Source organism: Biomphalaria glabrata, chromosome 9, assembly GCF_947242115.1.
Source record: "Biomphalaria glabrata chromosome 9, xgBioGlab47.1, whole genome shotgun sequence".
Classification (NCBI taxonomy): domain Eukaryota; kingdom Metazoa; phylum Mollusca; class Gastropoda; family Planorbidae; genus Biomphalaria; species Biomphalaria glabrata.
In genome coordinates, this window is record NC_074719.1 from 7,101,159 (window position 1) to 7,116,787 (window position 15,629).

The 15,629-nt window shown below is 34.1% G+C and overlaps 1 protein-coding gene across 2 annotated transcripts in view; it reads left to right on the forward strand.

Annotated features, from left to right (window-relative positions):
• Window positions 1-5,903, forward strand: part of LOC106072078 (choline transporter-like protein 2) — a 29,082-nt gene extending 23,179 nt beyond the window's left edge. Inside the window, exons 17-24 of one of the 2 annotated variants that reach the window (XM_056042163.1) lie at window positions 260-388; window positions 543-612; window positions 1,013-1,086; window positions 1,279-1,349; window positions 2,269-2,357; window positions 2,650-2,734; window positions 4,805-4,944; window positions 5,544-5,903. In XM_056042163.1, the coding sequence (XP_055898138.1) occupies window positions 260-388; window positions 543-612; window positions 1,013-1,086; window positions 1,279-1,349; window positions 2,269-2,357; window positions 2,650-2,734; window positions 4,805-4,896 (610 nt within the window). In that variant the 3' untranslated portion in view covers window positions 4,897-4,944; window positions 5,544-5,903. Of the gene's footprint in view, window positions 1-259; window positions 389-542; window positions 613-1,012; window positions 1,087-1,278; window positions 1,350-2,268; window positions 2,358-2,649; window positions 2,735-4,133 lie in introns of both variants that reach the window. The other variant, XM_056042162.1, reaches the window with a different exon arrangement.
• Window positions 5,904-15,629: the final 9,726 nt, after the last annotated feature.

Here is a 15,629-nt window from a genome sequence, read left to right on the forward strand (position 1 = left end):
CCCTCATTCACACAATTCTTGTGCCTAGGTTTACCCTCATTCACACAATTCTTGTGCCTAGGTTTACCCTCATTCACACAATTCTTGTGCCTAGGTTTACCCTCATTCACACAATTCTTGTGCCTAGGTTTACCCTCATTCACACAATTCTTGTGCCTAGGTTTACCCTCATTCACACAATTCTTGTGCCTAGGTTTACCCTCATTCACACAATTCTTGTGCCTAGGTTTACCCTCATTCACACAATTCTTGTGCCTAGGTACCACATGGGATCCCTTGCATTTGGTTCTCTGATCATTGCCATCATTCAGATGATCCGAGCTTTCCTGGAGTATGTCAATAGGAAGCTGAAAGGCTCGGAAAACAAAGTTGCAAAGTTCATTCTAACGTGAGTTGTGGAACCTGCTTTATTACATTTCAATTTGTTTACTTTCTATTGAAATTGATGTTTACAAATTTTACGTACCGGTAGTTCTATTTTGAGACCTTTTTGTGTTGACAACAGTTTGTCGCCAATGTTTACACCATTTCATTTCATTTAGTTGTTTGCGATGTTGCTTTTGGTGTTTGGAAAAGTTTCTGAGATACATCAACAAAAATGCTTATATTTTGGTTAGTTTTTTCCCTTTATTATTATATTTTTTAACCATATTTTTTAAAAATTACAATTATCATTTATTTGTGTGTTATACTAGGAAGTACTATCAATACAATGATTAATTATCATTCTCATGTAAGTAATGCTGGCTAGTATTCTAGTAGTAGATAAACATCTCTTTGAAGAGTTGTGTCCCTTCAGATTGAAGCTCAACTGTAGAAAACTTTATTTTAAGTTGTCTCTCTTGACAAAAACACATTTTGAAATTTGCCTTCATGTTCTTTTATAGAATTTCTTTTTAAAATAATAAATAGTAATAATTAAATACTTAAAACCATATTTAAACACTAAAAAAACTAAATAATTTTTCTTATTTAAAATAATTTTTCTATCTTTTCATATTTCAATTTCCAGATAGCAATTCATGGTCGCAACTTCTGTACTGCGGCTAAAGATGGATTTTTATTAATTATGAGAAATGTTCTGAGGTAAACCCAATTAATACTAAACTAGATCTTGTAGTATTATGCCATCTGCGTATTTAACATCCTATGATCTATTATTATGTCATCTTAGTATCATTATGTAAGCATATTATGTCATTAAAAAACTCATCTATCTAAACATCTTAGTTATTTACTAGAGATATATAATGATGTAGAAATCTGTTCTTTCTTTAGGGCTGCTGTACTAGACAAAGTTTGTGATTTCTTGATGCTCATTTCAAAGCTGATGGTCACTGGAGCTATTGGTACAATTATTTTGTCACTAGAGTAGAGCTACAAAAACTCATTTGAAATTTAGGGTCCCACAGTTTTTAAAAATGTCAGCTTATAGGAAATGGGGGTGAACAAGGAAATACAGTATTGCATGTGTATGTATGGTATGCTTTATTATACAACTGAGAATAAGTCTTTTAAACAAAGGAGAAGTACATACATTGAGAAGACAGAACATTTTCCACCAGAACATGAAAATAAATGAATATATTAAAGAGTGCAGATCACATGATCTGAAAGGGGTAATTTATACTATAGATTGTAGATCACATGGTCTGAAAGGTGTACTTTATACTACAGAGTGTATATCACATGGTCTGAAAGGGGTACTTTATACTACAGAGTGTAGATCACATGATCTGAAAGGGGTACTTTATACTACAGAGTGTAGATCACATGGTCTGAAAGGGGTACTTTATACTACAGAGTGTAGATCACATGATCTGAAAGGGGTACTTTATACTACAGAGTGTAGATCACATGGTCTGAAAGGGGTACTTTATACTACAGAGTGTAGATCACATGGTCAGAATGGGATACTTTATACTACAGAGTGTAGATCACATGGTCTGAAAGGGGTACTTTATACTACAGAATGTACAGTCAATTACCTGATATCTCAGAAAAATACTTTATGAAGGCATATATTTGTCTATAATGAAAATTTACTGTAAAAACTGATCTTGCTAGGGATGTGGCAGAGCTATCTGGACCACTGGCTTAAAAAGTGACAGGTTTTCAGGACTTAATTGTAATTCTTATTAGTATCAAATATTGTTAATTCCATGAGGAGTATTATGTTTAATTCTTTTTTAGTCTTATTTTCATTATTATTGTCATTTCAATATAATTCACATACGTTTAAAATGTAATGTTTTAAATCTACTGCAGCTGTTATTGCCTTCTTCTGGTTCCAAAAGAAAGTTCCATTTTTTGAGAAGGTTGTTCCAGAAATGAATTACTTCCTCTTTGCTGTTGTGGTTAGTCTTTATGACATTTTTGTAAAGCTTCAGCTAATATTATGTAACAATTTTTTTGATATAGTTGTAATAATTAATTTTATTTAAATTACAGTAGTACCCAGTAATGAGAATATTGACACTCAGTTATCTCATAATTCCTTTCAAAACTTACTTAAACTTGGCTTTGATAAAGATTGCATAAGTCTCATAGTGATTACATAAGTCTCACAGTGATTACATAAGTCTCACAGTGATTACATAAGTCTCACAGTGATTACATAAGCCAAACATTTCTATTTTATTCTAACAGCTTGTTGTAATTGGAACCTACTTGATAGCTGATTCCTTCTTTGATGTGTACAGCATTGCTGTGGATACCATCTTCTTGTGTTTCTGTAAGTATTAGAATAACTGTATTGAGGTGACACTGTGGAGCATCATGTTCATATTTCTTTAACAAATGTAATGAATACAAATGATCAAATCAAATAGATCATGACTTTTTACCCCTACAGATTAGAAATGGGATTCGAACCCATCTTTTAAAGTTTTGGTTTGATTGGGTTAGATTTAAGTTTGAGTTTTCGTCTGATAATGAGTTTGGTTTGGGTTGGTCAGATTTATAGTTCAGGTTTGGTTTGATGTTATGAGATTAGATGATAGCAAAACTAAGTGTATTTTGGCTTCCAATGCCAATAAGTTCAGAAAAGATGAAGCTACAGATAAAGATTGTGAATCACTGCATGAGATGTGGAATGGCTTATTATGCAGGCTCAATATGTCAAACATTTGCCAAAATACAACAAAGCATATTAAGAATTTGTATTCATCACATCTGTAGAGATACAGGAATGTGAAAGAGTACAACTTCTGTACTGGGGATCAAACAGGAATTCCATGTGGGTTTTTTTTTACCACTTGCTGCTATTGATGGGATCTAGGAAGCTATTTTAGAAACTTGGCTGACTTTTGGTGAGTGAATTGACAGGTGAGACATGGAAAGGGGTCAAATAGTGATTTTAATCACCAGATATAGATTAAAAGGAGTGAGAGGGTACTAAACTATCTGGCTGAGATCAGAGGATTGCTACAAGTCTGTTAGTGGACGTGTGGTTAATTCTAATTGGAACTTGAAATATCTCTTTACCTCTGGTAAGGCTAAGTCTCTTAGGTCTGACTAGTATTCAGTCTCTCATAATAAAAAAACGAATTCCCTTTTTATGTCCCAAAAATCAAAGTGTAGCTCTAAACATTTAATTTATGTACAATTTCTTTCAGTCCTAACAAACATTTTACTTCTAGCAGGAAAAGAAAAGAAAGCTTTGTGTCTGTCTTACATTTGAACTGTCTTATATTTGAGCTGTTTTATATTTGAACTGTCTGTCTTACATTTGAACTGTCTTACATTTGAACTGTTTTATATTTGAACTGTCTGTCTTACATTTGAACTGTCTTATATGTAAACTGTCTGTCTTACATTTGAACTGTCTTACATTTGAACTGTCTTATATTTGAACTGTCTTATATGTGAACTGTCTTATATGTGAACTGTCTGTCTTACATTTGAACTGTTTTATATTTGAACTGTCTGTCTTACATTTGAACTGTCTGTCTTACATTTGAACTGTCTTACATTTGAACTGTTTTATATTTGAACTGTCTGTCTTACATTTGCACTGTCTGTCTTACATTTGAACTGTCTGTCTTACATTGGCACTGTCTTGTCTTACATTTGAACTGTCTGTCTTACATTGGCACTGTCTGTCTTACATTTGCACTGTGCTTTCCTTCCAGTGGAGGATATTGAATGTAATGATGGCAGCTCTGAGAGACCTTTCTACATGAACAGGGACAAGAATCTCAAGAGGCTCATCTTTGTGCCTAAAGGCAGTGAGAATTAAATGCTGCCCCCCGAAACCTTAACAAACAGGTTTCATTGATTGCTCTATGCAGTAACTTTGGTCGCAGTCTTGTGGCTTGGCTTGTTTACCTGTATTGTATTTGCTTTACATCAGTGATCCTCAAAAAATGTAATTCTGAAAATGATATTGCTAACTTTTTAAGGGGAAGATGCTCATTATGTTTAGGCCTTACACTAAGGAAATTATAACCAACGTATTGACCTCTATTATGTTTATATTACAATTGAATACAAAGTAATTTCAAAATATGAAACACACGATTGACAGTGTCTAAAAGGTTGTGGATCTCAAAATGTTTATTTAGCCGGGATCCTGTGGATATTTTCTATGAGCAGAACTTTATCTTTCTCTGGGATGCAATGTTAAATGTCAGCAATGTTATTTTTCCATTTATGTTTGCATCTTTGATGTTCCTGTTTCTTCCTACCACCATCTACTAACTTGTGCTGCAAGATACTTCCATCTCCTGGGTTTGGCTTTCTGTCTGATTCTACTGCCTGTGACTATTTTGTTGTGTTTAATTAGACTTGTGTGTAATTTCAGTGGAAGATTCAGAAAGAAATGATGGTTCAGCGGAGAGGCCTTACTACATGAGCAAAACTAAGAATTTAAAGATGATGATAAACAAGAAATAGATGGGAATAGATCTTAATAAACTTAAGGGGATAAGGAGAAATCAGAAGGTTAGAACATGGCCTTATATCTTCATAGATATATTACTTTAAGGAAATTTCTTGTAACGGAGATAATATGATTCAATTTTAGATAGACATTAACAAATAATTTATATGTATAAAAGTTTTTTAAACAAAAAGTCTGAAATTTGAAGCCTTATAATAAAGCTTGGAAAAAAATAACAAATGACATTAGAACTGTTTAAAAAAAATGATAATACTGATTTGTCTAAGACCTAAATATTCTCTTATTAAAACACTATACAAATAGAAATTGAGATGATGTACATACAATAATTATACATTTCAGTCTACAGTAACATAATGACATTTTGCAGCTTACTTTTAAAGTAAATGTGCCTTGCTTTTGTAAACATGTTAACTAACATATTGGTTTGAGAGCCGTTTGTTTCAATGGTTCATTAACTGCATGTAGGCTACAACGTTGTTTGCTCCCCAACTAACTTCATGAACTTGCATTATACACTTGTATTATGACCTTTCATTATAAGCTTGTATTAGGACTGTGACGGGTACTTCTTTTTTTTTTTTTTGCTCTATAAATCTTTTATGGCAGACATTTAACTTTTTCTTTTTCCATTTCCCAGGTTATTGTTGAGACTTTTCATTGTTGATGTGTATGTGTACCGGTTGAGTTTTTCATTCTGTTTCAGTTTAGTTTCATTTTGTAAGTTTATTTTAGTTTCCAGTCATTAAGTTTCAGTTTAGTTTCATTTTGTAAGTTTATTTTAGTTTCCATTCATTAAGTTTCAGTTTAGTTTCATTTTGTAAGTTTATTTTTGTTTCAATTCAATTTTTTGTTTCTCTTCACCCATTATGTTTCTGTTATTTTGGAAAATATTTTTTTTTAATTGCTTTTGTTTTTACATTTTGATATTTGATTCCAAGGGATCTGTTGTGCAAATACTTTGTGGCTACTCAAACCTTTTTTTTATTGGTGGGGGAGTTTTTTTAAATTTTTATTTATTTAGGGAAATGTAAACCTAATGGGACATAAGTTTCTTTGTTCAAAGCAAACACCATAATTCTCTTTGTTCAAAGCAAACATGTAAATTCTCTTTGTTCAAAGCAAACACATAAATTCTCTTTGTTCAAAACAAACACATAAACTCTCTTTGTTCAAAGCAAACACCTAAATTCTCTTTGTTCAAAGCAAACACCATAATTCTCTTTGTTGAAGGCAAACACCTAAACAGTAAAAGCATTTCTTATAGACTTAATCAAATAAGAGTGACATACATATTTGTACCACCAAAACATTTGTATCATTCACTGGCCACTGGCTAAATTTATATTTGTTAACATGAACATTTTTTATGTTTTATTGAACTTTTTGTCTACAAGCTGTATATAGACTTCATGGTTGTTTGTATCAATATTTCAATGTTAACGATAAGTCACATGATCAGCAGGTGATTGCATACATTTTGATTTAGTTTACATTTGATTGATTTATCTATGGTCTCCTTCTGTAGTGAAGTGACTATTGATCCTCTCATAGAAATGAGGTGAATGCTTGGGCATTAAATCTAGCTTTGATCAAAATGATGTCTCCAACACAGCAGTTCTCCACTCCCACACATCTGATGTGTCCACAGGAACGGCAAGTGCTGATACAGTTTGGGATTTTTTCCTGAAGCCTTTCCCATGTTTGGGTAAAGCTGTAAGGCAGCAGAGGTTTGAATTCAGAGTTTTCTCTTAGTGTTAGAGAACTATAACTTAGTGATTAGTGCTACACTTTGTAAGAACCAATCTTTTATTCCTTGGCTAATTTCAAATTGTTAGCTGGCAGGGGTGTGGTGGATAAGCTTTGAGTGAGTCATAGATTATATGGACTGTAGTAATTAAGAATTTTATTTTGTTGAAGTATTTTGTTTTTTACAAAATGTTTTGGTCAAGTGGCTAGTGATCTTTTATTATTGATCTATCTGGTAAAAATTTGTTGTAATTTCAATCATCCTGTTCTTTTTTTTTTCTAAGTTCTAATGTGAAGGCCACATGTAACTACATTGTAAAAAAAAATCATTCAATTTAATTGTAGTAAGTTCAATTTCTTTCCCTTTTATTGTATCATGAAAGATACTTTTTGAAGAAGGGAAAAAATTTAAGAAAAGGAATGAAAGACTTCAACATTCAAAGTGACCTTGTTTAGACCTAAATGCTTTGTACAGTTGTGACCTTTGAACCATGTTAACCTGGCATTGCTCTGATATTCAAAAGTGACACATTTCTAAATCTTTTAAATCCCTGACATTTTAGTGTTAATTTTCAAACAAGATGAAAATTATTTTTTTTTGTGTTCAAAACCAGGTCCTACTTTATGTTCAGATAATACAGCAAACTAAAGATTTAGATTTTATTTGTCATTTAAAAAATTGAGATCAAATCCTTGACATTCTCGTAAATTATAAATACTGTGTCAACTTCCTCTATTTTTTTCTTCCTTTTTTTAAATTCAGTATGCAATAGCACCATTCCACATTTACACTCTGCTTAGCACTTTGACCAACTTCCAACTTTTGCTCTTTCTCCATGAAGAGAATGGAAGCTAATTGTAGGAATTGTACAACAAGGTTTGATTTCTTTTTTTTAAACCTTTTTTTTTGTCTAGCATACATTTTGTATCAGACCATTCAATCTAGAAGTCTCTCTCCTCCAATCATAATTATTTGTGGCATTTTCAACAATTTTTTAAGCATTTTTTTTTTTTTTTTACATTTTATGTTTTACTTTTTTTAAAGTTATATTTTTTTAATATGTCCATTTTTGTTAAATCCTAGCCAACACAATACTCATATCCATGGCTCTAATTTTTTTTTTTCATTCAAAACCCTCTTTGACATTTAAAAATTTTTATGTACTTTAAATATGAAAACTTAATGTAACAAAATGAGTACTTATCCATTATTTTGCATATAGTTTCAGCATCCAGTATATGACACAGTAAGAGGTCTTTAGACTATATTACATTACTTTAAATTGTTATAATGTTTTATATTTTGACTTGAGTTTAAGGATTAAAAGCTATGCATTCTTTTTTTTTGTAATACTTGTAATATCTAGTTTCAACTTTCTTATTCAACACATCTAAAAAATAACCTTAGCACTTCATTTATAATGTAACCTTTATTGATAAACTTGGGATTTATGACTAGCTACTCTCTATTGATAAACTTTCTTTTGAGAAGAAAGTTGGTGTCAGTAAAAAAATAAAACCTAGCAGTTCATCTTAATATATGATTAATGAACAGAACTTTTAGAAGAAAACTAGAAAGTTGACACAAGGAACTAACAATGTGATCAGAAGCCTCGAAGTAATTAAGCCTTGTAGTTTGGAAGTTTTAAAGTAGACTTCATGATTTAAGCTAGTGAAAACAGATTGGCATGCTTACAGCAATGTAAAAAAAAACCAATGTATAAATAATTTTGTTTGATTCCATGATCTCTGTTGGCTGACTTGCCTTATTTTACTGTCGGATGGTATCTGTTCTATTTTTTAAATCTCTACTGATGTATATTAAATACTTTCTCTGGAGTAGGTATTTTGTTAAAATAAATATTACACTATCTATATGCTCTAAATGGACTTGTATCTATGTGATGTGTAACTAACTCTAAACATTGTGTGTTTACATAACTCTGCATGTGTGTGACTAGATTTGTCACCATGTTCTATATCACTGTGTGTGTGTGTGTGTGTTAATGTGAACTGCAGTCTGGAGAGTCAAGGGGAAGCAGACATTACTTGATAACCAGAGACAGAACAAAACAATAACTAATAGTTATGGTTCTTAGTTCTTTTCTTTCTGAGACACTAAACATAATGAACACATCCACTAGACATGATGAACACATCCACTAGACATGATGAACACATCCACTAGACATGATGAACACATCCACTAAACATGATGAACACATCCACTAGACATGATGAACACATCCACTAAACATGATGAACACATCCACTAGACATGATGAACACATCCACTAAACATGATGAACACATCCACTAGACATGATGAACACATCCACTAGACATGATGAACACATCCACTAGACATGATGAACACATCCACTAAACATGATGAACACATCCACTAAACATGATGAACACATCCACTAGACATAATGAACACATCCACTAAACATGATGAACACATCCACTAGACATAATGAACACATCCACTAGACATAATGAACACATCCACTAGACATGATGAACACATCCACTAGACATGATGAACACATCCACTAAACATGATGAACACATCCACTAAACATGATGAACACATCCACTAGACATAATGAACACATCCACTAAACATGATGAACACATCCACTAGACATAATGAACACATCCACTAGACATAATGAACACATCCACTAGACATGATGAACACATCCACTAAACATGATGAACACATCCACTAAACATGATGAACACATCCACTAAACATGATGAACACATCCACTAGACATGATGAACACATCCACTAAACATGATGAACACATCCACTAGACATAATGAACACATCCACTAAACATGATGAACACATCCACTAGACATAATGAACACATCCACTAGACATAATGAACACATCCACTAGACATGATGAACACATCCACTAAACATGATGAACACATCCACTAAACATGATGAACACATCCACTAGACATGATGAACACATCCACTAGACATGATGAACACATCCACTGGACATGATGAACACATCCACTGGACATGATGAACACATCCACTAAACATGATGAACACATCCACTAGACATGATGAACACATCCACTAGACATGATGAACACATCCACTAGACATGATGAACACATCCACTAAACATGATGAACACATCCACTAGACATGATGAACACATCCACTAGACATGATGAACACATCCACTAGACATGATGAACACATCCACTAGACATGATGAACACATCCACTAGACACGATGAACACATCCACTAGACATGATGAACACATCCACTAGACATGATGAACACATCCACTAGACATGATGAACACATCCACTAAACATGATGAACACATCCACTAAACATGATGAACACATCCACTAGACATGATGAACACATCCACTAAACATGATGAACACATCCACTAAACATGATGAACACATCCACTAAACATGATGAACACATCCACTAAACATGATGAACACATCCACTAAACATGATGAACACATCCACTAAACATGATGAACACATCCACTAGACATAATGAACACATCCACTAAACATGATGAACACATCCACTAGACATGATGAACACATCCACTAGACATAATGAACACATCCACTAAACATGAACACATCCACTAGACATGATGAACACATCCACTAAACATGATGAACACATCCACTAGACATGATGAACACATCCACTAAACATGATGAACACATCCACTGGACATGATGAACACATCCACTAGACATGATGAACACATCCACTAAACATGATGAACACATCCACTAGACATGATGAACACATCCACTAGACATGATGAACACATCCACTAGACATGATGAACACATCCACTAAACATGATGAACACATCCACTGGACATGATGAACACATCCACTAGACATGATGAAAACATCCACTAAACATGATGAACACATCCACTGGACATGATGAACACATCCACTAGACATGATGAACACATCCACTAAACATGATGAACACATCCACTAGACATGATGAACACATCCACTAGACATGATGAACACATCCACTAGACACGATGAACACATCCACTAGACATGATGAACACATCCACTAGACACGATGAACACATCCACTAGACATGATGAACACATCCACTAGACATAATGAACACATCCACTAGACATGATGAACACATCCACTAAACATGATGAACACATCCACTAAACATGATGAACACATCCACTAGACATGATGAACACATCCACTAAACATGATGAACACATCCACTAAACATGATGAACACATCCACTAAACATGATGAACACATTCACTAGACATGATGAACACATCCACTAGACACGATGAACACATCCACTAGACACGATGAACACATCCACAAGGACCAGGACTGTATCATTGCATTTTTATAATGTTGTTGATGTCAACATATATATATATATATTTCTATCATTGTAATGCAGAAAGCTTACATGGTGATGTTGAATGTACATTTAATGTTACAACTATTAACTGTTCTATGGTGGTATGGTTTTCTGTATTTGGTAAATATATTCTGCTTTTTATGTATAAAACACGATCAACTTTTAGATAATTTTAAAACCGTTCAATTTCTAAATAAATTGTGATCCTTTTCTTTCTGTTTTTTTTTTTGTACACTGTCTACATAGACCTATATATGTAATAAACATTTACAGCCTTGGATTGACTTTTTTTTTTTTCATTACCAGAAACTAAACATTAGAAAGAAACAGATACTGTTAAAAACTTGTGCCTAATTTTGAGGGATTAATTTGTTCTCCTATAAATAACTCAGGGGAAGTAAATCAACATACTACATTGAACTACCATTGGCAAAAGATAACCACAATGTTGACAGCACTAGGTGGTGCGGTGGCTGAGTGGTAAAGCGCATGGCTTCCAAACTGAGGGGTTCCAGGTTCAAAGACTGGGATTTTTAATTTACAGATGACCTTTACATCATCTGCTCTATAGATCGCATGGTCTGAAAGGGAAACTTTACTTGACATGACTAGCCTGAAACTTTAGTTTATTATAAACTCTAACACGTAAGTGGCTATGTTAATATTGTTACGTATTTCTGAATCTTCTGGCTAGAAGTATTAGTAGGCACACAAATAAAAACACTGTAAAGAACTTGACGACTAAACTTTTAGTTTCATATAACTTTAATGACTATTAACTCTAACAATTCGTCACTGTAACATGTAGCGTAGAAGAATGTACAATATCTGTCAGTTTACAGTTAGCTATACTTCGTTGCAATTCATCTCTTCACTTCGTTGCAATTCATCTCTTCTCAACTTGCACCGAGTCGTATTCCACAGAACAGACCAACGACACACTTCCCAGTGTCGCTCCAGGTCTCCCAAAGCTGAACCAAGTCGTACTCCAGTCTATCACATCAGAGCCGCCCACGTCTTACATCGACTGTATCGACTGTAACGGCTCAAGTCCACTGTAGTTCGCTGTATAGACTTTAACGACAGTAGTCCACTCCAGTTAACTCTACCCTAGTTAACTTGCATCGAGTCGTACACATTTCTCTTCCACTAGAGCCGCACACGTCTTACATCGTCTGTATCGACTGTAACGGCTAACTCACGACTCCATACGACTGACTTTCACATTAACTCTCTGGCTTATATAGAGTCCCTAATCGCTTGTCCAAAGTTGCACAAACACGGCTAGTATCCTATGAAATAACACGTGAGGAAACGTCACATCCTGTCTCTATTTATACACGTAGATTCCAGAAAACACTCGATGCAGTGTCATCAAGTCGGGGTCACACGTAGTGACCTTTATCTGTCACTGTTCATTAGTAACTGTCCCCCTACTTAGATCTGTTCGTCCCCTGGAACAACACGTGTGGACACGTCACATCCTGTCTTTGTTTGCACATGTAGATTCCAGGGAACACTAGTTGCTGTGTCATCTCGCCGGGGTCATACGTTGACCTCTACCTATCACTGTTCATTTGTAACAATATATCAAAACATGTACAATTTACAAATGTTAATACAAAACTGTTGAGCACAATAAATCATTCTTAGTTGCATTTAAAAAAAAAAAAAATCTCATTTGACTGTCACATTCACTGTTAGCACACATGTATCACTAGGTGAAAGACTGTCAACTTGAAGTGCTACTGTCAAGAAATCCTTTGTTAAGGAGGAAAAGTCCTAACAATCACTAGAAATGAACCACATCAAGTTGATAGAGCAATTATTTTGCTTTTAATAACGAATGTTAGATTTAAAAAAAAAAAACTTTTTTTATCACCGCCCTATTAACTATGAGAAAAAATCCTTGTTAAGCAAATGTATAAATCTACTACACTTCATAATATTTTAAAGCAGGGGTGGGCAACCTTTTTCTATTGAGGGTCGCATTAAAAAAAAAAATTCGGAATGGGGGGCCGCATATATGTTTATAAAATATGTACTTGCAAGTAGAAAAATAACCCAGCTGACATTGTATTATTTTATATTTATACTGAATCATACGTTTACATCTCATTTTTTACACTCCGAATTGAGGAATTACAACAAGAGTTAGCAATTTCTTAATCTAATTTTATGAACATTTCTTTCAATTCCGTTATTGTCACATCACAAATGTACAGTTGCACTTAATGTGAAATATTTTGTACTGTTTACACTTTTACATAATTTTCCGGAACTATGGAACTAGTTTATTAGTTGTTATCCTTGTGACTGCTGTCAAATTACACTTGTTTATTTTCAAACAAAAGAAAAATGCTTCTTCACTGATGTATCTGGACCCAAATAATGTAAAAGTTTAGCAGCAAAGTTTTTTTTAGTGTGGAAATTTAGCTTCTGATTTGCATAAAATTCCTGTGGAAGAACTGACTGGAACTTCTCTTTCAGGTCATAATTACTTGGAGTTATGTCCTGAATCATTTTCTGCACTAAATGGTGAGCTCAGGGTATTAAAGAAATGGTTCTTGACGTCCTAAAATTTTCTTTAAAATTCCACATTCAAGGAATCCAAATATTAAGTCTTATACTTTTTTTTTTACTTTTAACCATTTCACTAGAAACAGTTTCACTTTTCAGCAAAGGAAAATGACAAAACCTGCTTTCTCATGCTTGCCTAGAGAAATGGGGAAGTTTTGTTTGAAAGACTTAACATGCACATTTTATAATGAGAAACATGGAAGTCTGTCTTCCACTCTTCATTAGAAATATTAGTAACAAAGTCACAGTCAATGCCCTTCAAGGAACCTAACAATTACTTCATTGATTTCCCATATTCTTCTCAATACCTTGCCCATGCTAAGACACTACTGTGATACCGAACTTCGAAATGTTTTGTTTTCAAATCATAAAGTACTTCTTGGAACTGTCTGTCACAAGACGCTAGAGTGCTGGCGCCTGCTTGAACTGGTCTTAGTCTAGGGTGATTCTGGAGGCCCGACTGTTGACGCTGGAACTTTGGTGGCTTTAGCCCTGTCGCGATTTTGGTGTTAGTCTATATAATTAAGATATGAAACTAAACACCGGAATATAGTTAGAAACTATAACTTTAAACTGTAACTTTATTTACACACAACATATAAACTTCCAAATGAAACGTTATATACAGGTACATCAACTACTAAACTAAGGTCTCTAATCGCTATCAACGTTAGATTTCACTATCAGTCTCTCGTACAATATTGAGAAGACAAGCAGAAGCGGGAAATACGACCGTCCGCTCTACAAGACCCATGCCAACTAACTGTCCCTTTTTCAGAGCAAAAAAAACCCTCCCACGTGGACTACACCGCAACACAGTGGTTACGTCCCCTTGCATCATCAGTGACGCATAACCTCAGTGGTTACGTCTACATGCATCATCAGTATCTGACCCGTGATGACGTAGGCCGCGCCAACTGCCCCGTTCCCCAGATCACCCCGCCCTCGTTGTAGCCTAGGTACTCTGGTCCCGTGACAACAAAATAAACATTCCAATAATAAAACAAATCTAATTAAAATATATTAAAACATAAATAATGACATTAGATCTAAAATATAAATAACAGAAATCAACTTAAAACTTTACACAATAACTAAGGCCATGGTAGTGGACTGCGGTTGTTCTGCTACACACACACAAACGGTTGTGGGCTCACAGCGGTTTGTGACACTGTCTGTTGCTGACTCCTTGCTATGATAAGTGTGATAACCAAATATGTTTGATATTCAGTGCAGCTTTGTGCAAACATTCCCGTTTTAGAGTTTATGGTTGGGATATTGTTCTTTAATTAAAAAAACAAAAAACTATTTTTCTTAGTCAAAGCAAGGGCTCCATCAGTTGTTACACTTGCCAACTTGTTCTAAGCCAACCAAACAATTTCAAGTTTTTCATAGCAATCAATAAATACTGGCTTGAGTTTGTCTTAGACTGAATGTTTTCGAAATATTGCCAATAAGAATAATCTCTTTGTTTACTTTCAAATTTGAAGAATAACATGTAGAGATAATGTTGTTTCTTTAACCTCTTTATCATAAGTGATAAGAATCAGAAGTTTCAATAATTTATATAGATATTTACAGTCATTTATTTTAATGGTGTTTACATATGCCCAGCCTGCGACCACAGCTGTGTATCAAGGATTGGCTCTTTAGTCACACAAGAAGTTACAAAGGGAAAAGATTGTCTCTCCAGACGTAAAATGACACAGGAATTTTAATATATTAGCATTTTATATGAATACTTTGTGGGTACACCTTATTTCTATAGGTGTTCGCGGGCAGCATAAAACACTCCGGTGGGCCACATGTATGTGGCCTCCTGTCCGTAATTTGCCCACCCCTGTTCGAAAGATAGACCTTTACATCTAGAGTTAGAAAACAGTGCGCAAAATGCTCCTGAACATTAATTTATTCAACTGTTGATTGCATAGGACCTACTTGTGAGACT